Source organism: Rhea americana, unplaced genomic scaffold (genome assembly GCF_003343005.1).
Source record: "Rhea americana isolate MKP2758 unplaced genomic scaffold, rheAme1 scaffold_26, whole genome shotgun sequence".
NCBI classification, from domain to species: domain Eukaryota; kingdom Metazoa; phylum Chordata; class Aves; order Rheiformes; family Rheidae; genus Rhea; species Rhea americana.
The window spans coordinates 6,621,433-6,648,383 of NW_028186379.1; the positions used below are offsets into that span (position 1 = coordinate 6,621,433).

At 37.2% G+C, this 26,951-nt stretch overlaps 2 protein-coding genes across 2 annotated transcripts in view; both read right to left on the minus strand.

Moving 5' to 3' along the window:
* STK31 (serine/threonine kinase 31) overlaps window positions 1–11,256 on the minus strand; it is a 42,200-nt gene extending 30,944 nt beyond the window's left edge. The window contains exons 1-9 of the mRNA XM_085307626.1: window positions 11,229–11,256; window positions 11,088–11,140; window positions 9,494–9,592; window positions 8,453–8,527; window positions 7,571–7,729; window positions 5,463–5,815; window positions 3,349–3,535; window positions 1,249–1,364; window positions 153–312 (exon numbers count right to left, since the gene is read on the minus strand). Of these exons, the coding sequence (XP_085163752.1) occupies window positions 153–312; window positions 1,249–1,364; window positions 3,349–3,535; window positions 5,463–5,815; window positions 7,571–7,729; window positions 8,453–8,527; window positions 9,494–9,592; window positions 11,088–11,140; window positions 11,229–11,256 (1,230 nt within the window). The remainder of the gene's footprint in view (window positions 1–152; window positions 313–1,248; window positions 1,365–3,348; window positions 3,536–5,462; window positions 5,816–7,570; window positions 7,730–8,452; window positions 8,528–9,493; window positions 9,593–11,087; window positions 11,141–11,228) is intronic.
* A 4,642-nt stretch (window positions 11,257–15,898) lies between these two features.
* FAM221A (family with sequence similarity 221 member A) lies at window positions 15,899–25,850 on the minus strand. Its single transcript, XM_085307627.1, has 7 exons — window positions 25,549–25,850; window positions 23,830–24,003; window positions 23,169–23,359; window positions 20,029–20,235; window positions 18,633–18,743; window positions 17,799–17,887; window positions 15,899–16,192 (listed from the first exon to the last, which is right to left on the minus strand). Exons 1-7 carry the CDS (start codon window positions 25,848–25,850, stop codon window positions 16,130–16,132), a joined length of 1,137 nt encoding a protein of 378 aa, XP_085163753.1. The 3' UTR covers window positions 15,899–16,129.
* Window positions 25,851–26,951: the final 1,101 nt, after the last annotated feature.

Here is a 26,951-nt window from a genome sequence, read left to right on the forward strand (position 1 = left end):
TGCTGGCACATGTAGCAATGCCTCCAATATTACCTAACAAAGGGCAGATTTTTCCATTCTGTTCTCATGATATCCAGCTACACTTCCAAGACCAAAATACTGTCAATAGCTGTTAAAATATAGCTCTGGATACAAAAATAATTCCAACCTACCACATTTTTGCACAACTGAATCATCTCTTGAGCCAAGTCATACTCCACCCAAGTCTTCTGCAACTTTTCCAAGGAACACGGAACAGTCAGACATCCCTCTGTAACCACTTCTATAGCTTGTGAGAGGTCTTCTCCAAAACGAGTATTCTTATTTGTGTGCCTAAATCGTAAGAAGGAAACAACATCTTTCTTGGATTTTTTTTTCTCCACCCCAGAGCTCAAATATTTTAAAAGTCAATGCTATTCAGATGCTATTTAGGATCTGCCATGTTAATAACCTGGTTTCTTTCAAAAGGTAGTAGCACCAATTTACCTCATTCAGCTCTGTAAAATCTCCTTGAGGAGAAAGGAGGAAACAACAAGAATATATTTATTATACCTCAGTACTGATAAGGCTGCATAAGCACATTGTCTCTTTTGCTCTTAGTTTTCCTATTGTCTCATTTCCACATGTGTTTTGGAGGGCTGGTTTGTTTGCTGGCAGGGGAGAGAGTTAGGTCTCCTGCAGATGCATACACCTTAAAACAGTCATCTTTTGGCAAAAAGTTCTCATCTATACCAAAAAACGAGATCCTCCCTCTTAAAGGGGCCTAAGATGGTTTCTATTCCAGCTTTTCTCCCCATTGCAGTTTTGCCCCTTCTTTTAGAACTGAAGGGTAGCTTGGGCTAGCAAATGAGATACATCTCTCAGAACAATCTAGGTACCAAAGGAACTCTGACTGCCCAGTAACTTTTAAAAACTAGTTGCATTTAATTAATAAGTAACTTCCCTGAAACTGGAACTGAAAGCTCTTCACACAACAGCTGTGGGAAAGAAACAGAAGTGGTTTAAAAGTCATCTGATGAAAATTCAGAAGCAGGCAATGCAAATCCCAATGTGATAGAAAACACAGGTTTCAGTCATGGTTTTAGGAAACAGTTGCAAACTCTGTGTGTATTTTGAAAAAAGAAAGCAGCAGAATAAAATAATGTCACACTTTTTCTTTAAGAAGTAACTGGGAAACAAAAAGCATGCAATGGTTTCAAGACAAACAGGCCAGTAATATGTAATACTATTTTAGAAACAACCAGGAAAAAAGAAAAAAAAAATACATACCTAATTTCTCTCAATACCTTCACATTAGCCACCAAACTTCTCATTTTTGTTCCCACGTATTTACTTAATGTTTCCTCAAAATGTTCAGCAATTTCCCTAGATGCTTCCTTCTCTTCCTGAATTATTTTTCAATTTTGGAGGAAGGTTTCAGTAAAGAAAAATATAGAAAGGGATCAACAGGCAGCCAGGATTACTAACACAGAACATTGTTTAATCTCTAGCTTTTAAAAGTTTTTTAAAGACCATCTTTGAGTCACCAACAAAATGCCCATAAATATATGTAAAACAATAAGAATCATTTTTAAAACAGCTTTTTAAAGGTTAGTGGCTCATTTCTTTCCTCTTACTTCAGTAGCAATACATCCAGGTAAGTACCACTTTTGTATTTTGTTCATTACACTCCTAACTGCTCAAGAGTTTTCAGACTTTTTCTCCCTTTCCTCATTGATAAGTTCCTACTTATTAATACATGTAAATGAAGTCCAGGATCTTATTAACCTCCTTACTCTCATAACCACTGTATCTCGAAGTGGTGCAGCTAGAATTCTTGCTATATTAATAACCAACCTTACCTTCTCACAAGAAATTTTCTCAAGATAAGAAAAAAACAACAACAAAAAAACCCCACATATTAGAATATATTCTTCCCGGTACAACCTGAAGTTGAAAGTACTTGCTCACACATCAGAGATGCTTATATAGCCCCAACTTGAGGTGACAGAAGAAAAAAAAAAAAAAAAAAAAAAAACTATGCTTAGATTTTATTAGCCTTCCACACTTACACATTAAAAAGTAAGGACAAAAATATACCTACATATAAAATGATTAAAAAAATTTTTTTAAAAAAAAAAAAAAGTCTCCAAAGTCTCATGACTGCAGATCTCTTCTCTTCTTTTGGAATTATTCCTCAGAGTGAAAAAGCAATCATATTTCTAAAACATATTATTACTCCCTGCTAAAAAACTCTTCCCACTGTGTGCAATCATGGGAGAAAAAGGCTTTCATACTTAAAAATACCTACAGTCTTTTCTTCTGAAGTAGTTTACTCGTAGTCAACACTAAAATATCACTAAAGTTTAAGAAAAAAAATCTTTAAAATAAATACAGACAAGAAATGCTTCTAAGAATTCCTTGCATTCAATAAATTCTTAACAAGTAACAAAACATGTCTGCAGTTAAAGTTACTTTAGCTTGCACAGAAGTGCCCAAACACAGTATCTTTAGCTGATGAAGAATCTGTGCAACTGCAGGTTAGTCTATGTAGAAACACAGCTGTTCTAAGTAGAGGCACTCAAGCAGCAAAGATGGTTATGAACARTTTTACTCTAATAAGAGAGGAGGGGGAAACAGCTCTGTGCAAGTTCAGTTTTTGGAGTGTCAAATCAATTTACACAATGGCAGATTTCCTGTTCTTAATGGCAGAGATACAAGAATTTGCACAAGTTCTCTCAAATCAGTACAAGCATAACATCCTTGTGATGTGTAACCTTTTCTTACTCATTTATTAAACTTAAATCCATAAAGCATTTTTAAGCCTATTTACTAAGTATAGTGCTTATCAGCTAGCAGTAAATTTCCTCTGTAAAGTATGACACGCATCTGATATCTGCATTTTTTTTCTTTTACTATGCAAAAATTAAGGAACTTATCATTTTCATCCAGTTCTACAAATCAACAGCTCATTAAATGCTTAATAATTTTCAGCCGAATAGATAGAAAGTTGTTTTAGCCTCTAAGCTTGAAAGAGATGAAAACTACATCCTTATACACACAGAATGTTTTTAATCACCGGAGTGAAGCTGTTTGCACTGCACAACTAGTTCCAAACAAGCAACTGCATCAGCAGGGCGCTGGCAAGCCACTGCATGCACCTAAGGGAGCTGGGGTCCAATCTGGACTGCAACACAAACTGCAGTTACACACTGACAGCATCTCCCTGCACCAGAGGAAGTCAAGTCTTCRCTCCACTGGTTCAGTTCTGCCATAATCCAAACAGGACAATGTACAGCCTTGAGCTGCAGTACAATGAAACAAGACAAGAGCATTTTCAAATGCTTTTCTCCTCCCACTCCCTTTTTTTGCATGTGCATTTCCATATACCTGAAGTTCACGTTTCAGCTGCTCAACCTTCAGTTCTAGTTCCTTCTGCATCTGTATGAGATCTTCATTCTCCTTTCTGAGAACTTCTTTCTCCACTTTAAGCTTTTCATTCTTTTCAATCAGCTTCTGATCTTTTATTTTTTCCAAACTGCTGTCTGACACTGAGCCAGAAGCTAACATATTTTCCCTTTTAAAAAGAATTAAGTATTAATTTTAGAAAAGCACAATCTTGCATGCTACAGTAATTTGAATTATTACAGAACCCCACATCAAAAATGTTATACAAGCATCTATACAATCACACTTTACTTTTTCAGAATTTGTATCCCTGTCCACTCCACAGAAGTGCAGCTGGAGTGTATCTGAAGTATCACAGAAACCAATACATAACACTGAGAAAAAACAGAAAAAAAAAACAATATTTAACAAAGAAAGAGAAAGAGTTAGTTCAAATCAAGTTAACCCTTTATGTTTTCACGTTCACCTTAAATCAAGTTAATTTCCTATCCAAAAATATACTTTACTATTTACATTGCTGCCCCAGAAAAATCAAGGTTCACTAATTCTACCTACCAACTAGGCCAGAACTCTTTAAAGTTAGGATTTGGGATCTACAAATTAAGGGGAGGGAGGTTGGGGAGGGCAGGGGGGTGGGAGGGGTGTGTAACTAAGCACAGAAACATAAAGCATTAGTATGCTGTCACAGCATACTATCCACGTTTCACTAGATTCCACATCAACTTCACCCTCACCTGCACGGCTTCAGGTATAGCACAGTTTGTTTCCCAGTCCCCTTCACAGGCCTGCCAACCCACCAACCTAAGGCGGCCTGCGATACATAAAAAGTTAAAAGGACAACAGAACGCACAAAYGGAACAGAGGAACTGCTGGCTGCCAGCCACGCAGGCAGTCAGGATACCTTGGTGTACAATGCAATAGCAACACAGAGCAAAACAAAGAAAAAGATTTTTCTTCTTTAAATCAGATTCAGAGTATTGCCAGAATTCAGAAAAGAGGCCAGATTCAAAATAATTCAGCATGAGACATTTATACTATAAATTTAGASTTTCTTTGAAAAGCATCTTATTTCACGTTACTTATTTGCTAAGAGTGTAGACTTGCCTAACTGATCCACCTGTAACACAAAYCTGAAAGCCATTCTAATATGTAGAAAGGTACACACTCAAGTTTCATTAGAGTGTTCAAGTAGTTCAAGTTACGGAACACCGGCAAATTCTGAACAATTTTTTTTTTTAAGAACATTATTTCTTACGCTATCTCAACTCTCTGAATGCCAAGCACCATCTTTCCCACCCACAAACATTTTTCTCAGCAGTCTGTTACCATGACAATCCTAGCAACTGCAGGACAAGTCTCTTTTTAAAGGTTTCTGACAACTGTAACTGCTAACTTGCCACCACCTCTTTTCAATGTAATTATAAGTTGCAGAGACAACATTATCATCTAAAGCTTACTTCTAACTGCGATTGCTGACTTTATTTCTTATAAGCACATACTGTTACACTCCTACACAAATAAATAACAAAAATATGTTTGTCCTGCTAGGTAAATGTGCTTTTACGTTCCATACTTGTGTCCAGTGAGTTTTTAATACAAGTAAATAAACAGGGGCTAGCTGTATAAAGTCTCAAAAACAAGCTTGCAGAAATTAACACAGGTTTAAACTAACACTGCCATCTACCACTGCAAAAATCTTTCTGAGACCTGACATCCTGCAATCTTCACCTTCAACTAAACTTTATTGTATCTTCTCCTCTGCCTAATAGTCGTTAGCTCTTCTTCCCAAAATCTGTTAGGATACGTATGTCCCTGGAGAACAAACGAGGAAGAAAGTCTACTTAATGAGCAACAAAACTAATGAACTGGTTTTCTACAGATTGATGTCCTAATTCCTATCACCACACCATACACACACACAAGCATGCATCCTTTCCTTCTTCTGGGTACCACTATTACGGGATACTGGAATGAAAGAAATTGAAATTTGTAATGTAGATGTTTACCTTCCTCTCCATCATTTCAGATGCATAAACCCCTGCAGCAATACTGATTAGTCCACACACACACTTATTTATGATATCCCATTGCCTTACTTTGTGACAAACGTACGGCTTCCAGTAAAATTCTCATTCCTTGCACTGGCAACTACATGCTCAAAGCACCCTCTTGGTCTGCTGAGTGAACGATCGGGTCTGTTTATCCACAGAGGAACCGGAACTTTTATACTCCAAGGCTGGTTTTGCTTGAGATCTGTTTTTTTCTCTTCACCGTTTTTAGTGTTTACTGGAGATCTACATTTTTCAGCAAACCCTGTCTTAGCTACCTCTTCTCCAATATCTGTTTTTTCATATTCTGCTTGGACGATGATGGTGCCATCCTCATGCTTGGCTTTGTGTCGTATTTTTATTTCTTTTTCAAAAACTAGGCTGCCTAAAAACTTCTTCCCCTGTAAAATAAAATATACTTAAGTTTGCATTAGTCATTGTGAATGGCCAAAAATCAATCATTTTTCTTCTAGGGGGAGGAAAAAAAAATCCCAAGAGCGGCACAGGTAAAGTTTCTTACATTTAACATGTTTATTCTGAATCAATGCTGTATCTGTACAGCTACAGTTGTACCCGATCTTATCTGTCAATGCCAGACTGGATATCAGCACCAACAGTTCCCCCTCTCATTGTTAAATACGAGAGAGTTCAGTACCAAAAAYAGGCAGAAGCCCCAAATTCCAACAGCTTTCAATGGAAGTTGGCAACCTGGTTATCTTAAGTCTTTTTGAGCATCTAGACCAATAGTATTACAAAATAATATGAAAATTATTCTATAACTAATACATTAACAGCTTTTGTCGGGCTTCAATTTTAAGCAAGAAATTTTAAATGAAAGAACAAAATACATATAGCATTCATTATACTATGTATCTGCCATTTAAATAAAGCTGAAATAGCCCAAAGCTAATTTAAAATCTCTCAGAATTTGAAATAGAACACAAACACAAATGAACTATTATGCACATTTATCATGTCCAAACTGAAACCACTCATTCAGAAATCAAAGAAGTGCCAGAATTGAAGCTGTAAGTTTTATTAGCAGTATCAATGAAAGTCAAGTTTGAAAGACTGAGGAATGAACTCCAGACCTTTAAAAGACATCATGGAGAAAGACAGCTTTTACTAACAGGTACCTTCTCCTCTTTTCATTCAACCATTTCTGTAAACATGCTGTTTTTGCTTAAAATTAAGAAGGGGGCAGGGACAGGACAGGAAATGCGTATAATTTTATATAATGTAGAGCTAGAAAATGAAGTTTCACCTGAAGTAGTACGAACTGGCAGGAACGAAAACACATACAAAAAAAAAAAAAGCTACAGGGAATCAAAAACTAATTTTCACGTAACTACCTGCAATGTTAACAGGACTATAAGAAAGAGTCATGCAAAGAGGTCTTCAGTTCTCTTTGAACAGCACAGGAATCCAAAATGGCAAGTATGAGTGACCTTTCTTGCTGCCGCCTCCTCCTCTGGTAACTGCTGATCCCAAGTGACAGCCAGTGAAGCAGGGGCACTACCAATAACAGGCCAGAGGAACACACTAAAGCCTGTGAAGTGAGTGGTGTCCAGAAAAAGATGAACACTGCTAGTGAAAGGGGACCAAAGGCACACCCTGGTCACCAATGCCACTCAGAAAGGCTCTGTGCTTTCATCAATCACAATGACACCAACTCTTGAGCCTTGTACATTTGTTACTGGCAAGGGTGGGGATGAAATGCTGCTACTCATCTTTCCACTAACTCAAAATTTTGTATGGTACCTAGGCACACAGCCTTTGAGCAGCTCACACCCGTAAGTGGATTTATCACAACTTCTGTGACCTATGGAGGTATTTTTCCCCCTGAAGGGGGATAAACAGAGGTACAATCTCAGAAAGAATCTGTGGCAGTCAGAAATAAACCTCAGACTCCACAGACTGCAGGAATGTACTCTAAGAACCACCTCCCTGGCACAACCTGAAATGATTTTGACAAAATCATTTCAGTTTCTAGAGTGTGTTAAGGGCAAGAGATTAGACAGTATTTCCCACCACGTCTTACCTTCATAGTTAAATATCCAGCTTTTACAGGAATCTTCAATGACACTATGCTGATACTTGGCATCATCCCTTGCACATCTTATAACCTTAATGCATCAGAAGTATCTGTAACTCACCTGGTCAAACATATTTAAGTTTTGATCAGTTGGTATCTGCAGTCCCCAAAGTTTGTACTTCTTGGCAACACTCGGGCATTGCAAGTTAGCAGGAATTTCAACTATTTCTGATCTGTTTAGAATCTCAGAATTTCCATAATCAATGTACAATACCTGACACTGCAACAATGATATGAAATAAGTATAAGCATTAAAAAAATAAAAATACATGCATGTTGCAGGACTACATTAGAAGCACAGATTAGAATCTCTCATACTAAGCCTAGAACACCCTGCAGATGAAGAAACCGAATTAGAGAAAACTCAGATTTGCACCTGTCTAAAAATACATAGCTACAAAACTGTTTCAGCTGCAAAAGACTTTCACAGGTTACTTTTTTTCTAAGAATTAAGATTATAAATCAATAAAGAGGACTGCTCAAAGGAGAGATACAAAACAGTGTTCACATCAATGAGCCCATTACATAGTTACCATTTTATATTGGAATTATTAGCCTTTTGTGTCAGTCACCTAGGACCACAGAATCTTTTCAGAAAACATTAGCACTAACAAGTCAGTATATTTTACCAGCCATGTGTGGTCTGCCATTTTCAGCTCACAAAGTTTTAAAATTAAATTACACTGCTTAACAACAACATTAACTGCCAGATGTGTATCTCTATGATAGAGATACACACAGCACAGAGATATACCATGTTTTGCCAGTCTTATAAGTAGCTTTCAAAATAGGTTACTTGAATTTGTGCCACATACACATATTCACTGATTCTAAATGTATTTAGACAGCGTGTTTCAAAAATACAGGGAGGAGTTGCATTTTTTCCTACTTCCTACATGTTGAAGTGATATCAGAGTAAGGACTACATAAAAACAGTTCCTGCCTTTTCATCGTTGATCACTTGCTGTACTGTACATCTGTACCAACATCCATCTTCAGAAAAACACCCACCATATATCTATAAATCATGAAAAGAAAAAAAAATGGAGTAGCACTCTGAAAACATAAGCACACCTCAAAACAATATTCATAATACATTACAAATCTTATTTTCACAGCCTTCTCTAATTACCACAATACCAGTATCAAAATAAAGTAATCCTTTTAATATCTTATCTCTAGTAATAGCATATGCTAGATGCTTTAAAAAATACTAACAACTCTACACCCAAAATAATATCTTGAAAAAAATTTCGCAGATCAGTGGCAGATTCATAGCTATTTTCCTATGTATGTGGTGCTACAACATTTTGACACTGACAGCTTCATAAACTAAAACCAGACCAGTCATGCGACAAACAGCCAATGTTTTTCATTTACATTTTCATTTCATAGAATGTTTTTCAAGAAAAACATACATGATATGCCTGCACACACAGTTCAACAAGATGACCAGTGTAAATCTTATTTTACATAAGCCATCAGTAGCTCACACAAAAGAACAGTTGCTATCACTTTGTATACTTACTTTATCATAGAACTGCCATTAAGTATGTACTTGTTACTCTTCAGAGCTTTTTACCCAGTATGCTAAGCAATATATGTTTTCATAAGAGCTTCTGCACATTTAGAAAAGAATGGAGGAAAGAATCCCTTATCTGAAAGAATGTTGCTCTCTTGCTAAAGATAACCCATAACAGACGCTAGATAAAAAGAATGAATTCAGCAATCTATACAAAAATCTTTCTTGTAACAGTTCCCAAGTATGCACAATTTAACTGAATTTAGTTTGAAGTGCAGATTTAAAGTTGCTGACAAAATAGGCTTTTAAAAAAAAAAAAGGAGATTTCATAGAGTCTTTTGAGAGAGTAAAACCTATAGTTTAATCAAAGGCCAAGAAAATATCCAAGAAAAATGGTTGCGTAAAATACAAGCTTTTATATCCAAGTGAAAAAACAACTCCACACATATACAGCCTACTTACCTTACTAAAATCAGGCTTGCCAAAAATTGCATTAGCCCGAGGACAAACATCAGCCAGCGCACAACTTAATTTCAAGAGGTCATTACATCTACTGACATTCTAAGAAGTATGGAGACAAGTAAGAGTTATTAACTGTCACTTTTAGTAGCCTCTTGATGGCTTTTCATAGCCAAAAATCAAATCAGAACATTTATACTGCTATTGAGACAAGTCATGCCCCACCTTAAGCTTTCTATCTTCAAAATTTTACTTGTTTAAGTCCATTTTCATTTTCTTTCAAAAAAAGAAAAAAAGAGAGAGAGAGAGAGAGAGAGAGAGATCGATGCATATGAAGTACCCTGGAGAAATAGTTTGCAAAGACTATTTTTAAATTAAATTACCAGGTTGTGAGAAGTATGCAAATCTTACTTATCAATCCTTCCTCAAAAGGTTTTATGTATTTGGTGTTCTTTTTTCTTTCTCTTCTTTATATCAGAAGATAACAGCTCTGGTATATCCCTCAWTCTCCTAACATGCAAGACTTGTGTTTTGGTTTAGTTGAAAGAAGCAAGTCCTTTTCAATTACAAGTTGGTATCTGAACYCTTGCAAGATGAGGTCAGTGCCAGTAACATGACATTTATCAGATGTTACTCTACTTGTAATTCAAAGCAAAGCATCTAAAGCTTAGAGTAGGAAAGAAAACACTAGTGCAACAAAAAATTGTCCTCTTCAGAAATAAACTCCTAACTTTTGTATAATATTAAATAAAACAGTAACTTCTCCCACACAGTCCCCAGGTAAGAACCTGCAGAAGATGCCATCCCCAACCTTTAGAAAAAAGGGGRAAAAAAAAGAAAAAAGAAAAAGACAAGTTATTCTATAAAAAGAACCAGGAAAGCTTGGTCCAACTCTTAACTCTTATTGGCAACAGGGCAAGAGTCACTTCCTGTGACTGGTTCACAGCTACACTGGCATTGACTAATACATACACACCTATTTGCCAGCAGACTGAACGTAAAAGGTAATCATGTGGACTCCTCCTGGATCTTCCCCTTATCTCCTCTCCCTGTTCACCTCCCACATTAATAACAGTAACTAATTTTTTGCTTTAACCCCTCTTCTTAAAAATCATGCTGCCAATTTACACAAAACTTGAAGGGATCTAGTATTTTTGAGCCATCTCAAGCTTGACTGCCCAAAAGGCTCAGCTGCTACAGACAGCTGGAGGCCCATCCTGAGCAGAACTCCACATACCTCCAACAGTATTCTCATATTAGCAAATATTTTAAGCTTCCTTTTTCTTTTCCTCCTTTCTCTTTTTGGATAGGGCCCACTGAATATCTAAGAAAGCTCAGCTATAATTCAAATGGATGGATGACAAACAGGTCTCTTTACTGTTTCAGAAAGCAGAATCTGATCCCAGTTTAAAGGGATCAGACATAATCTTTGAGCTCTATATGGATCTGGAAGTTCAAGTTCATACTATAGTATGTTCTTTGAGATCTACATTTTTAAGTGTCAAATATTATCATTCTCACTTATGTAGAAACCTGCCACTAGGGGGCGAGATAAGATTAGACACCTTATTCAAATCAAATAGTTTTCTGAATTCACCTGTGCCCAAAATGTTACAGCATCTTCAACATGGCAGCCGACAACATCTTCGACTTGAGAGGGGGAAGAGAGAGGTTTAAGTTATTCTCAAATGTGACATTAAAAAAAAATAAAAAGAAACAATACATAGACTTTCATTACCTTTGTTGTATTCTGTGTCTCCATCCATGACAACAGATTCTGAAACATTACAAAACATCTGTTCTTAAACAAAAGATGTTTTTCTGAACAGATCCATAATTCAGAGTTCTACATAATGGGACACTATGTGYCTCTGACCAGCACAAACGCTCAGCTATGTTCTTTCTCTCATGAATAAAGTTGCTCTAACACATACCACAGATTAAAAGGGATAATCTGCTCTTAATAGTAGCCCTGAAATCTAATTGTACCTGTTAAAATTACCAAACTCATATCAGCTCTCCTGTTACTCAATCTCCAAGTTTCTCAGGTCCTCTACCTTCCAACAGAGGGGCGTTAGTTTCTTTAGCTAAAAATCCTGTTAAAATGTGGTAGGTTTGTTATATAGTAATAATAAGAAAATAATAAGAAAATAATAAGAAAATAATAAGAAAATAATAAGAAAATAATAAGAAAATAATAAGAAAATAATAAGAAAATAATTACAAGTAAGTAATAATAAATAACCTTATTACTGTCATCTGTTTTGGCTACTCAAGCTGAGAAGAACTGGAGCACAAAGAGGACACTAGTGCAAAAACCGACAGAGTACACACAGGCATTAAATGGCATAATTTTACACACACACACCCGCTTATCAGAACTTTCCTGCTGAAACAGAAAGACGCGGCCGCTCCTCAGACCTCACCGGCAGCTCCGGAGCGCTCAGACCTGACAGAACCGCCCCCGGCGAGCGGCGCCGGCCTCGACCTGCCTCGGGGCCACCCGAGGGCCTCCCCAGCCGCCCCCCCAGCACGCAGCCGGCAGCGCGGGCGGAGGCGGGAGTTTTTAACGCCGCAACGGCGCCGGGCAGAGGGCCGCGGGGAGCCCCGGGGGCGGCCAAGGGCTCCCGCTCCCTGGGGCGGGCAGGGCGGCCGCGCGCCTCGGCCGCACGTGCTCGCGCCGCTGCCGCGCTCCCGCCCTGCGCATGCGCCCCGCGCTCCCGCCGCAGGGCGGCGCAGGCCGCGGCCGGGGGGCGACGCGGGGCGCCCGGCGGGAGCGCCGGCGGCGTCTGCGGCGGGAGCCCGGCTCCTCCAGCGGGGCGGGATTGCGGGTTATTACTTAATATCGGGAGGCCCAGGCCGGGGGACGCCGTGCTCGGGCTGCACCCCGCAGCAGCGCGCCGCCCCTCACCGTGCTCCCGGGGCRCGAGCCGAGTGCACGAGTGACCTGCTGATGTTGTAGTTTGGGACCTTCCCTAGTAAGATCATTTCGGCAATAAGCCAGGTCGCTGCCCACGCAGGCTCTGCCTGCAGCCTCGCAGCGTGCGTCTTTCCCTAGGCCGTCGGCGCTGCGGCACGGCGAGGGCACTGTCCTCGCGTCTTCGCGCCAACGGGTTAAAGTGGGTCATTCGCTCAGACCCTGCTTATGTACATTTCTTCCAGCTTTTGAAATTATAATACTAGATGGTGCTCTTTTATTTAATAACACTACAGCACATTTACAGCTAAAGCAAAATTAGAACTGAAAGCAGTTTAACRTAACTCCTGCTGCGGTCCGACCAAATGCTCTCTGCCCAAGCAACCAGTTATTTTACCAGAAGACAAATGCTAAGGACTCTAAAACCACAGTAGGCTTCCAGACAGGAGTAGTATCTTTTATTAAAAAGAAGCAGTAGAGTCTTTTAGACTGGAAAACTTGTTTATTTTTTTAGTTATATTTTATGAATTAATAAAAAATTACCTATTATTGTCTTACCTTCTAGACCTCGATGGCTATAACAAAATTACCACTACAGACTCTAAAGACCTGCAAACCTTTCAATATGCATAGCATGCTTTAAAGATACTGACAACTTGACAAAGTAATTCTGAACTGATATCACTACTGGGTGTGAATTCACACATTTCCCATCTTTCCAAACCTGAGAAAGAGACACATGCATTTTATATTTGGTATCAGAGAAGCATAAAATCAGAACGCTCCCCTTACCCTTCATTTAGGATTAATCATCAGTTCTCTACTGTAAATGCCTGTATTACATATACACCCTTTCACAGGATGATTAAAATTAGCAAAACAACMGTGTTCCACACACAAAGCATATAACTATAATAACAAAATATTGATATGAAGGCCAACTATTTTAAAATGTAAAGGACTTAAGTGTTGCCTAAGACTTACAGTTACACAATATGCGATTTCTCACGTGCCAGAGCCCTTTGGATTACAGTCAGAAATGGTTAATGTGTCTAGCTGAATGACAGGACAGATACATGCCCGCACATAAATCATACAGATGAACTGATAACTTCTCTCTTGTGTTGTATGTTCTTCTCTGTTCTATGTTCAAAGTTCACAACTTCTCTTAGGAAAAAAAAACCATCAACAGGTCCATCTTAAACTGAACGCTTTATTTAGTGATTGCAGTTAACGGCAAACATAGCATCTTGTCTCTGCTAAGGTTGCAATTTTGATCATGAATTTTTTTTTTTATAATTTGTTTGGTTACTTTAAATAAGGGTCATTTCAGTTACATAGGCAAATTTTACTTTAGACAATAATCTCAACTTTTTAGAGCAAGCAAAAGTCTGAAATATTTTGCACCTGTATTTTCATGTAAATTGTATACATACTAAAAATTCTGCAAAAGATACGTGTGTACCAAGAAGTATGCATGTACACCTTCTAGTAATAAACTGAGTTTAATTTTTACTTAAAAGCTCATCAACAGAAGTGAAAAGTGGTCAGAACTCCCAAGCAACATCTAATGTACTTGGTATTTTTATGGTCTCACATTTTTTCAGCTTAGGAAGCATCATTAAAAAAAAAAAAAAAAAAAAAAGTTACATTCATTTCAAGTATCATACAAATGGAAACTTTAAATAAAATTAAGCACAAAACTTTGATAAAAACAGTTCTTAACAAGGTATAGTTTAATAACACTGAATTTGGCACAGCAAATGTAACTGACAAGCATGTACTTGATTAACTCAACTTACTGTGCTTTTATTGAAATTTTATTTCCCAAAAATAAAAGTGTTATCAGTGTAAAAAAAACCCAAAAATATAAATTGTTTGTAAACTGAAAGAAGAAACTACTATGGTCCCTGACTATAACAATATTTTGCTGCAAGGTACCACATACATTTCTGGAACTGCCTTTCCTAATGAATGCAGCCATGGGGAGGAAGGGGGTCTCAGGGAAGAAAGGGAGCCATAAAATTATTAGAATAAACTGTTCCTATTTGGTTTGTAATAATCTCGTTGAGGAATATAATCAAATTATTTTCATGTATTTTTATTTACAAACATTATTTACATTTTTCAGTTTGTTGTGATCTTGTTCTGAAATCCCTATTTACTTCTGAGAGTAATGTGTGGATCTATAGCAACAATTGCTTATTAAAACCAGTGGAGGGAGCTCAAATTAATGTTTTTATTTATTAAAGCACTATGTAATAGGGTAGATTTTAATGGTAAAAGTACATTTTAAACATTCAGTAGACAGTTTGGCATTTAATTTAAGGTAACGGATTAACCCCTCTGATTTAGTTATACTGTTATTAGCAATATCAAAGTAAGGAGGTGAATAACATTTATTCACATTTTAATTTGGGCAGACTAGCCTGTATCTCTTCCTCACTCAGATTCCAGCCACCTCTATGCGTCTCTCTGTGACTCTTAGACTCCCCAAAACTTTCCTTCCCAATTCATTCAACTCTGCATCATTTCCTCTGCCTCTCAGGCACATGCAGGTATCCCAGTGGCATCAGTGTCTATGACAGGAAGCAAAGCTTTGCGAGCTTCTCCCAGCTCTTGCTCTAAAGGCACAGTACACACCAACCACCTGGAAAGTCTTGAATCTAGAGGCATCTTCAAGTATTTTTAAGGGCAAATTGGCTTACACCTCTCTGTGCATTTTCAAGGGAGCCCAGCAAAGTTAACTCTGCGTCTGCTTTTGCCCCCCTACTTCCACCCACATTGGAGCCTCAGCCAGGTATTCTGCACTAAGTTCTTTCCATGCTGCTTCCCAGATATAAAACACCATGTAAATTTACCAAAGTTTACATTTTTCTCTCCACTACCTTTCTTTTTTATCATGTCCAATTCAATACACACTGTGAGTCCCTCAAGATGAGAGGTTCTTTAATTTTCTTTGTGCATATTCAGAGCTCTGCAGCATGTCTTGAGGGACTCACAGACTGCGTTAGACTGGACATGATACAAAAGACTCCATTAGGTAAAGAAGTTTATATCAAACGGGATGTATGATTGTTTCTTTATGTGCAATAAATAGTATTTCAATTTCTACATAATGTGCTCAAAAATTTAGTGTAATAGAACTAGGCAATCACTGCTATGAACAGTGCCAAACAGGATATGGAGGACAGTACTGTTAAAGAGGTTTGGGATAAAGCATACTAATAGGTAATAACTATGCATAGAAATGAGGTTATCAGCATACAGAATGTCAAGTGTAAAAAAAAAAAAAAAATTACATGTTGGCAAGAACAAAGCCTGCAGAAGTGAGACAGAATGAAGGTATGTTTGAATTTCATGCAAAGGAGATGAAGCCAACAGGAAAAAAAAAGATTTAAAGAAAAGATTGAAATGTCAATGTTAATAAAAATAACAAACCCCACCAAGTAAAAACACATGAACAAGATCAGTAAGGACTTTATGCCCTATTGGATTTTTATGACATTTGTTTCATAAAGTATTTACTTGCCCTATTAAACTGTAACACTTAAATGTACACTTAGACTTTCAGAGCTTAAATAATAGTTCTGTAGAATACAGAATTTATTGAGTGGAATAAAGAAATGAAGAAATGAAAGTATGCAAACAATTACATTGAGAAATACACTTCAATATAATGATAAATAGTACTCTGCTATATAATAACGTTTTCATTAATCTCATGGCTTCTTTGACTGCACTGGGCTTTTCTCTTTCTGTTTAGCAGCCTTCTCCTTTTTCAGCTGTAACAAACAAAGATATAACAATGGTTCAAGTATTAATTTGTAAGTAGACTAATACTGCAATGTTGACCACCTATAACCAATCACAAATTTATCAGTGACTTATGGGATAGAGTGTGCTACAGATCCTTCTTAGCCCAGTCTAGCAGTGCTCACTTGTGTATTATGTGACAAAAGAACACCTGCATATCTCTGCAGCTCCTCCCTTATTCAGGCCAGGGCTGCCTTTATCTCTGATAATGACAGTTTAGCAATTTATGCAACCCTCAAGGCCAAAGTGCTTCACAGATGTTCCTGATTCTATCTTTATGTCAATGAAAACTAAAGAAGTTTTATTACAGATGTGTAACAGATACAGTTAGACTAACTAGCATTCACAATGGAAACTTGTTCCTGAGATAGATACTAAACCTACATCTCAGTGCTACTTGCTGACCCACAAAATCATTCCTTCCTTTTAAAAAGGTTTTTCTACACAAAAAGTTCTTACAGCACAGTATGGTCTACCAATATACATACATTTAATTCTGCCATCTTGTAGCGCGATGTAGTTTAAAGTCAAACAAGAATAATATAACTGTTAATTTAGAAGCAACAGTTCAAGTATCATTAGGTAAGTCAACAAAATACTATTTACAGCAACTACATAAAAAGGATTCACATCATAAGATATCTTATACACATCAAATATGCAAGGAAAAAAGGAATGTTATAAAATGGTTTTTTTTTGCTATAAAACAGTGTCAGAAGGAAGTAAGGCTCCTCTTCTGATTTGGACACCTACAGATGAATACATTGTTCAGCAATCCTGTTGTTGATCTACACAGCAATTATTTAAAATTTTTTCCATATTTGGAGGCTTGATGTGAGTATCTGAAATTCCTACCATTTGCAAAGAAAATAAAATCTTTGAGGAAAAAAGAWAAGTAATTTGGATTTAATAGTAACGCTTCCACCACACACACTATAAACTGATACTGTATTTGCAACCTATTGTCACTTCAAGCTTTTATAACCGGGTTAGTTGTGCAATATTGCCTTGCAATTCATTAATAGTGAAGACATACTTCCAGCTGAGATGGTGAAGCTAAGCAAAATGTGGGGAAAAAAAGAGCTATTTCATCCTAAATAATGCACATTGTAGGGCATTTAATCAGTAAAATCGACAGAGTGGAGGAGGTACTTCTAAGATGGTGATCCTGATCGTCCAAGAAAGAAGCACCAAATTTAGCCCAGTGCAGATCTTCCTAAACAAAAGAGCATGATAAAGTTTTGTGTATAAGGGCAGCAAACATACATGTTAAAGGGAATTTTCTGAGAGTCTATTTTGTTTGAGTTTTTGTCACATAGTAAAATATTTTGTTTTACTGTAATGGAAATTTAACTTAATAAAAATCTACCCAGATAAGGCAAATACTACGCCAGACATGACTGGCCTCTAAAATCCTACGATACCATATAATTGTATTGCAAATTTCATTTTAAGATGCTAGTGTTTTCTCAGGAAGAAAAGAAATAATACAATGCATTTATGGGCCACTTGAATCATATGTTTATCTTTCTTAGCCATGCAATAAATCATCAAGCAATAAACGCAATGACTTGCCCTTTCCTGATAACGTTTTTCAAAATAAGCCATGTCATCATCTTCTGAACGCCTTTCAGGAGATACTTGCATTGTAGCATTAGAACCACCTGAAGGAAAAGAACATTCATATAAATGTTACTCACTATTCCATTTGTTATGTTTTACATTTGGAAAAATACATTAAAAATGAGAACTCACACCAGATGTAGTAAAACACATTAAAGGCAAGTAATAAACTCTAATAATTAGGACTAAAGAGTATAGGCTCATAATTAACACAATTAGCCTTGGAGGAGATCATCAGTAATGTTAATTGCTAAATAGTTATACTAAATGAGGGATATAAAATGAAACAAGTATAACTGACCCTTAATTACATGCTGAAAAGACTTTCTGACAGCAGGTAGTTTCACAGGATTGTAATGAGAGTGTGTGCACAAGCATACATATGTGCGTGTGCATACATTATATATATAGATACGTGTGTGTGCGTGTGTGTGTGTACATATATGTACTATGGATTTAGTTATGTTGAGCTTTTAGTAGGAATAAAAAAATCTAAAAAATGATCCAATGAATAAGTGATACTATTGATGATGACAGTATCAAATGCAAGGAAAAAATTTATTTAAGCTAAAAAGCATACCATTACCAAAATAACAAGCAATAATAGAACAGTTATTTTAAGCACCTGAAGTGCAGAAATGTTATCCTAACTTTTTAGATAACTAGGCTTCAATATTCATTTTAATTTTCAACTTGATTTTACCCTTAAATATCCTTTAATTCATAAATGAAAATACTAATTTTATATGATATATTCATCATAATAAAACGATACTAATACACCACCTGTTATCGGTGAGCTGGTTTGAGCAGAAGTAGAAGGTCTTTCAAATGCTCTTAGGAATGGATGATCCATGTTGGCAAGAGGAGTTTCTAAAAATTCAGTGGAAGGAGCCCCTATTAGAAAAATAAGTTGATCGAAAGCAATACTTAGCTTCACAAAATGTATTTAAAACATACATGATGGGGTCAAAACAAGGTTACCGATTCAAATCAATAACACCGAGTGCAGACCAAATAAATCTGAGTTAAGAAAAACATTTCAGAGGATGGCTTCAAAAGAAATGAAAAAAATCTGATTCTTTATTTACAATTGCTATGCTACAGTTTCTGAACTTCAGACAGGTCAAGGAAACTAGTTTTAATAAGAGATAATAAAATGAGCACACAGCAATAATAAACAGTATTTCAGGATAAAATCAGTTCATTACTACATGACACAGAACCATAGAGCAGCAGAGGTATCAAGACCCACTAATGCAGACGACAAAGTTTTACAAATGACCTCTTTCTTTTCTTTTTAAATGCTTAACAGTTATTAATTGAGAGTTTACTTAAGAAATCATTTTCAAATTCCAGTTAAAATGTRCCTTACACTGGAAAAAAAAATCATATCTAAGCTTGCTAAACAGCAAACTTGAAATCAGTAATGAAAAAAATGGGACGACACAACAAAATTTAATTCCTATACGGAGCAATTATCAACTGTGATTATTCCCAGGAAGTTTCTGCAGGGAACCAGTTTTTGGCCCAGTGTTGTGACCTATAAAAAAATACTCCCAGTGAAGTTTGCAGATGGCATACAAAATTGTTGAATGGTAAACAAAAAGGGTGTATCAGTTATACAGAGCAACCTCGACTATTTGGTAGATAGGTACTATAAGGCAGCATGCATTTTAGTGTACCTTACTGCAGAGTTCTGCATCTAAGAATAAACTATGTGACTTGTACTTACCACAGAAGGAGGAAAAATAGAATCCTAGAATCCATGAATTCTGAAAAAAATGTAGGAGCTGTATAATCAAAGAAATCTCAGGGCAGTATTAGGGTAGAAGGATTAACATAGGTATAAATTGGATGTATTAAGAAAAACACAGAAATTATACAGTTCTTTCCAACTCTGGAGCAATTCAACCAGAAGCTACTAGGCTTAATACCTGAATTATCAACAAAACAGTTTTTTGAAGAATTTGCTCCAGCAAGTTGGATAAGACAGCCACAGTCATTTCTTCAGACCATAGGATCTCAGAAAATAAAATAATAAAAAAAAAGTCTGTGTTTTTAAGTCCTGCTCCCATTGACCCAGTTTGCCTCCCAACTTTTAAAGTCTATGTTAGATTATTATTTTTCAAAAATACCTAGCCTGAGAATTGAAATTTCATCCCAGGTCAACCACACTTACCTATTCCACTGTCATCAAGTCTCATGTAGCCTTCTGCTAGTGAACTAAAACCAGTCAATCCTCCCATAGCAGCATAAGGAACATCCTGCCCCACAGGCCTTCTTTGGGCTAATCGCTCCTCTTTAGTTTCTACTACTGTTTCATGGGCATATGTTGGCTGACCACATCCACAGGTAAAGCTACTATGAAATCCCAAGCATTTGGAACCTAATTAAAACATAAATAAGTATTATGAATGAGATAATAATGAAATATATACTTCACAGCTGACAAAGTTGTTTCCCTAAATTGATCGTGTCAAGAACTACAAAGATCTTGCACTACAAAAGCATCTAGTCAGCTTCCTAGTTGGAAATTCATGTGTGACTCTGGCAAAGCAATCAGCTGTCATTGCTGGAGCCTTTTATAGTGTTTTTCACTGTGGTATGAAAATGCTTTGTAAGACAAGAGAAAGGATGAATGTAGGGATTTGATCATGGGAACTACAAATCTGAATTCTATTCTTGGAATCAGTCCTGCGGTGGGACCAGCTATTGTAATGATTATATATTTTGTTCTCACATTTGATCAAGGAAAATCAACAAGGTAGAGGCCGTTTAGCTAACAACTTGTGAGTAAAATCCACTGCTTTAGGGACTGACAACAATAGTTATCTCTCATCTTTCATGCCAAATTACTCTAGTTATTTCACAAAACAGGCAAAGAATCAGATGAGTCACAGCAGCACACAGTACCTGTACAGTAACCAGCAGGAGGACTGGTGTATCTGGGATGCTGAATGGTTCTGTCAATCAGTGACAAGATCTGACCCTTCAAAATTGCAAATCATTTTGCAAGTTTGACATGAGGATTCAACATCTAACTCAAAAAAAATAAGTTCTTTCCTTCAAGTTCCTGCTGTTATTGCCTTCTCTTTAAAGCAAGAATACTAATTGATCTTCAAATACAATGAGGGGGAGGATACAAAACCAAAATACTTGTGTATGAACTCTTGAACCTGGAAACATCCTAACATTCAAGACTCTCTCATTTTATTATTCAGTGTTACAACTTCCTTTTAACTTTTGCTGATTTTCCTCTTTGGTTCATACAGAAGTCCTGAGAGAGGAACTCTGAAATTATTATACGCGTCTCTCAAAGTGATGTTGGCATTATGGAAAAAACAGAATCATGAAATAATTAAAAGTTAGAAGGGACCTCTGGAGGTAATCTGGTCCAACTCCTTGCTAGAAGTAGAGCAAAATTAGAGAGGGATGCTAAAGGTCTCATCCAGACGAGTTCAGAATATCTTCAAGGATGCAAATTCCACAGCATCTCTGAATAGCCTATTCCAACATCTGACTTGCCTCAGGGTAAGCACTTCTTTCACAGTATCTGATCAGAATTTCCTACATTGCAACTTGTATCTGTTGTCATTAGTAACACCCTTCTCTTTTCATCCCCTCACTCCAAAAATCAAAACAACAAAAAAAAAAAAAAAAAACTGTCATTGGCTAGAGAAGATAAGCTATCAGAATTCTGTCAGGATTACCTCCAAATCTATAACAAGTGTTAATGCTTTAAGGCCAGATTGTTTCTAATCCCCATTTATGAAAAAAATCACATAACATAGACATCTTAAAAATTAGCAAAATGATCCTGGTAGTTAACAGTGACTGTGGTAACAACAAAATGGGTTTGACATAGCAGTACCATTAGACTGGCTTTCAGATTATTTTAAGGATATATAGCCACCAGATACAATTGATACAGTTATAAAAATGAGACATTCAGAAACAGAGTGAAGTGATACATCTGTCCCAACTACAGGCAAGACTAAAACATCATCAGAGCCCTACTGGAGCAATGATGTTAACAAGAAATTGAGGAATTGGTTTTGCAAGTTTCATTATTCAAATTACTTTATACTACCAATCTGTGACCTGCTTCCAGCTCCTTGTTACAGTTCATTTTGCAGAGTACATACAATATATATAGTGAAACTGCAATATCACATCGATTATAGAAATATTACATCTCTAATTTACTTATTCCATTAGACTAACACAACACTGAGTTAGACTAATACCAGTAGACTAAAATGATACAATTCCAGAAGTGAAGTGAGTCCTGGCATTCCTCTATATAGGCTTTGCAGCCCTCAAGTGTCAGGTATTTTGAGAAACACTAGAAAAATTGCTATGCATAATGTAAATGATTATTAAAAACAGTGTGTTCTATGGGTTCCATTTGAATCATCCAACTACACATTTAAGACTCTCTCATAAACCACTTAGAGCAAATTTTTGAAAGGCTGTCATATTTTATGTATTATTCTGTTGGATATTATTCTCTTTTCATCCAACAAAAGCTGTTTATTATTTTTCTGTATGAGAGACTTCATGAAAGAAATTTACTAATAGTAGAGCACGCTAACAAAAAAACTTCAGCTTATGTAACTCAAAGTTTCAAAAAAAAMCAACATTATGTATTATTTAATTTCTATGGTTAATAATTACTGCTATTTTAGTACAGTAACCTTGACCAACTGAGGCAAAAAGTTTCTTCTTAATTCAAAGAAGGATTTTTCCCACACAAACTTTTTGCTTGAAAACTCTTTACCCTTTGCACTTCTGGATACACAACCTATAGATTTGAAATCTGCTTTTTTTTTTTTTTAAGCATGTTAACAATAGCACTATTTGGGAACAGAGTGCTGCTTCCTATTGAGTTGAGAAAAGTTATAAAAATATGTTAACATTATATTCAACTAGACAATAGAGGAATTGAGATTAACACTTTTCTCTCTCCAACTACCAAGTTCAAGTAGAAAAGTCATGTGTATGCACCAATGGAAGTGACAAACTGCAAACAGGGTGTTTCCGTGCTGCCTAACTTTAGGTGGCTGGTCTCCATATGTTCCTAACCTAATCAATCAGGAAACATATGCTCCTTTGAAGAATTTGGGAAACTAAGAATGCTCTTCTAAACCTTTCAAAGCCAAAGACCGTATCTTCCTTCCCATTTCTTATCCTTCCACAAATGGCCAAAATATACATCAATGACAAGTGCAGCACATACAGATCCTTAAATGCAGACTCTAAAATGTTATTCCTGTTAGGTTTACTGTAAGGAATGCTGCAGCCATATAAGCAACTTACAAGAGTTACAGGAAAATCCAGGTGCTGCACTGTGTTGGTCAGCAAAATGTTTGCATCTACAACGAATGGGCTGTGTGCCATTCAGAGGAACATAGTGATATGACTGGCACTGACAACGGCTTACTCTACAAGGCACACAAATAGGACGATCTTTTGGAATCACTTCATAGTCCGTTTTGTGTTGTTTGTATCTAAAACAGACAAAAATAATGACTTTTATAACTTTGTTAGTATGTATCACAAGGCTAACCTAAAGGCTTGTAATTTAGCTTACAAGTTCTGTCTTGGAGTGCCTTTAATTATCTTAAGAATTAATTATTAATGTTCAATTAGATTCACAACATCAGGTGYTTTTACATTCATATATAATACGAACACAGATGATGTATTTCAAACTGAGCACTATCAGTTTCTTTCTGGTCTACAATAGCTCACACATTAAATTTTAAGCTGAATTTACGGAAGACCACAAAATTTTACTGATCTTGAAAAACTTGATATTTGTATTTAAGAACTTTTCTTATAATTTAAAGCTTAATTTTTAAAATTCTTTGACCTTATATTAACTTCCCTATACTGTACTGTAACATATCTGGAAATTATATTTCTCTAATTTAAAAATACATCCATAGGGAAAAAAAAGAAAAGAAAAGAATCCTACCGATGGGTACAAAAGCACAGTGTCTCTGGCCCCACAAGTTTACAGTCCATGCCAGTTGGTGATCTCCAGCTCACATACAACCTGTTCTGTAATCGAATTGGTAATACTTTTCTTTTGTATTCTTCGTATTCCTCTGGAGTAAAGAGCTTTCCTCCATCATCATCACCTACGATTCTATAAGCATATCATTAAAAAAAATAAAGCTGACTTCTCAAGCTATTTTTACAAACAATACATAACAGCAAAGGAGTAAACAATGCTAAAAACTGGAGACATATATTTAAGGGAGCCATAACTCATTTTAGTCAAATTATTTGAACAAAGCTTTTAATAAATTTGCTCTGACGTCTGAAAATACTCTCAACGGGGGTTGTAAGAAAAAAGAAAAAAAACAAAAACAAAGCAAATTATCAAGCTTCTTTTCATACTGCAGAAAAAGACATGGCCACCACAAGTTGTACAACCAGCCTGATCTCTGACCAGTCATTTCACCCATCTACACGTCTGTACTGCAAACTTCTATCAAATTATTTAATCTGAGTCTACTCTGAGTAAGAATATTCACCTGGGAGTAAGAAACAAACTGCTATCAAAGAAACAAATACCTCCAAGTTATCCTCCAGCTTGCAAGAAGACTCTGTTAGTTTCTGTAAATTATGTTAATTATAGCTGTATCCCACACTTCTGACAGGCCCATTAGTTTAAAGTATCATTACATTCAAATTCAAAGTTAGTGGACAGCTGGGACTCAATTGGAGCAACATTCAAATTCTATGTTTACAAAAACAATTGAAGAGAGTAAGTAAAAATCTGTAAAATATGATTCATACTTAATTGCAGCACATAACTGGAGGTTAGTTCAGTGATGCTCGTAAATTTTCAGTTATCGTTTGTTAGGTGTATGAAAATATATCTAACACGAGTGATTCTAACATATTCTGTGCATTTGTACATTATCAGTGCTGTACAACACCAGAATAATATTTCAATATATTATCATCATTTGCATGCATCAGTGAAGTTGATACTTATCTATCTTCACTGTTGGGAATCAATGTATAAATACTTATGTAAGAAATACGAGCACGTGCATCTCTGATGCTTTAATAAGGCTTTTTAAAGCTAAATTTCTTAAGCTAAGTTAACACCACATTTCAGTATATAACAATTGAGTTCATGTTTATTTTTGCTTCGGATAAACTCTTCAACTAGATTAGCAAAAATATCAGAGCACAAGCGGCACGTACTTACACACAACCAAATATACACAAAAGCCTGTATTTCTTGAAAAGTAATACAGGTGGCAGATTATCCTCTTGCACTATTCCACACAGAAAGTGCACCCACATGTGCAGGCATGTGCACGAACAGGCCTGAACATGGGAAACCGGCGTGTTGTTTCACTCRCAAGCTTCACTTGATGGCTGACATTTAGCAAATGAGCTTTCAGAAGCTAGCTATAAAGGAGGTACATGCCAAAAGCTTGACTCTGTTTCCTAGCTGTCTCAGGCCAATTAAAAAAAAAAGGCAAAATACAAACAAAAAAAAAAAACGTTCCTTGGAGAAAAGCAGTCTCAAGCATGAACACCTCCACAAGATTCATAAGGGTCCTTAGTATTCCACAAGCAAGTCTGGGAAGCAGAAAAGAGCAAACAGATCGCTCGCTAATACGGAGCTGTCCTTCCCTCACCAGGAGCCGCGCCGCCGGGCAGCCCTCACCTGCGGTACTCCGCGTACTCCTCCACGGCCGCCGCCGCGGCCACCTCGCGCCGCCCCGCGGCCGTTGGGCCCCGCCCCGCGCCGCGGCCGGCGGGAGGCTGGCGGGGAGGAGCGGAGGTGGGGTGGGGGAGGCGGCCACCGAGGCGCGCTGCCTGCCGCCCTGCGAAGGCCCAGCCTGCTCCAGAGGCGCTCCGCGCGTACAGGGATGCTTCCACAATACCCCAGCGACGCACAGGCACGTYGTGGGCTTTGCCCGCAGAATTCCCTCCAGCCTCCGTGAACTGAAGAAAGCTTTGCAGCATTCGCTCTGGAAGCATAGATCCAGYGGTCTGTAATTGCGCTTAGCCAACGCTGAGGAAGCTTAGCTGCACCAAGCTCGGCCCTGTGTAACGGCACAACGGTGCTTCCACGCARTATGGCTCGAGTACGCAGTGTTTTCTCTGCAGAGCAAGGCTCTGGCAGTATGTGTTTGCTCAGCGTCTACACGTTACCTTGAAGGTACATGTTTTCAGAGGCAATTACATCAACCGGGCTAATACTATCACTTGCAATCATTTGATCATAGTAGTCACGCAAATTTCCTCTTTTTTTTTTTCTCCTCCTCCTTCTGAACGTAAACAGCAAGTACTCTGCTGTACTAAAACTATCTTCCCAAAAGGCGAGTGCACTGGCATCGCTTCAGTCCACAGGAAAAGAGTAATTTGTTTGTGTTGGTAAGGCTTACTTAGGCCCTGCTTGCTGCCACAGTTTTGTTTAGCCTTTAAATTCCCACTCAAGCTAAACAAAYAGTGTTAGTTACCAGTTCTAGTGAATTCCTGCTGCAGACAGCATCGATCCTGTTCACTTCTGATACTGCACTGCAAACAAGGCAAAGGTCCTGGGCCWGTACTGGGTAAAAGAAATACTAGTAAAATCATATATGACTTGACTTTCATTCCTTATTCAAACAATATAAGGCAACAACATTATTCTGCCGGTTGTGGGGTGTGGTTTGTAACTATGTTGATGAACTGTAGCTGAACCAAGCTGACTACTAGTGAGAAGACTTCCCTCTCTTGTGGGTTACCAGCTTGGTTTTGCCAAGCTTACAGGGAAGAGCTGACATCTTTTACTAGACCAACTGATACAATGGGGAAAGTAGGCAAGCTTTATGGCAAGCAAGCCTTTCTTCAGGTTTAGCTTTGGCATAAAAGCTCCTGTTGTGGAAGAAAGGGTCTTCAATATGAGATGAATGAGCTGATGGCAAGGATGCTAGTAAAGGAGCATGCACTAATTCAGGTGTTAAACTGGACATTAGAATTTTAAGGTAGGAAATAAATTTAACTAGACAAAATTTATACACCAAAAGTGTTATTGCAATTGTACATTACTTATTGAAAAGTGATATCTGAAAATGTGATTTT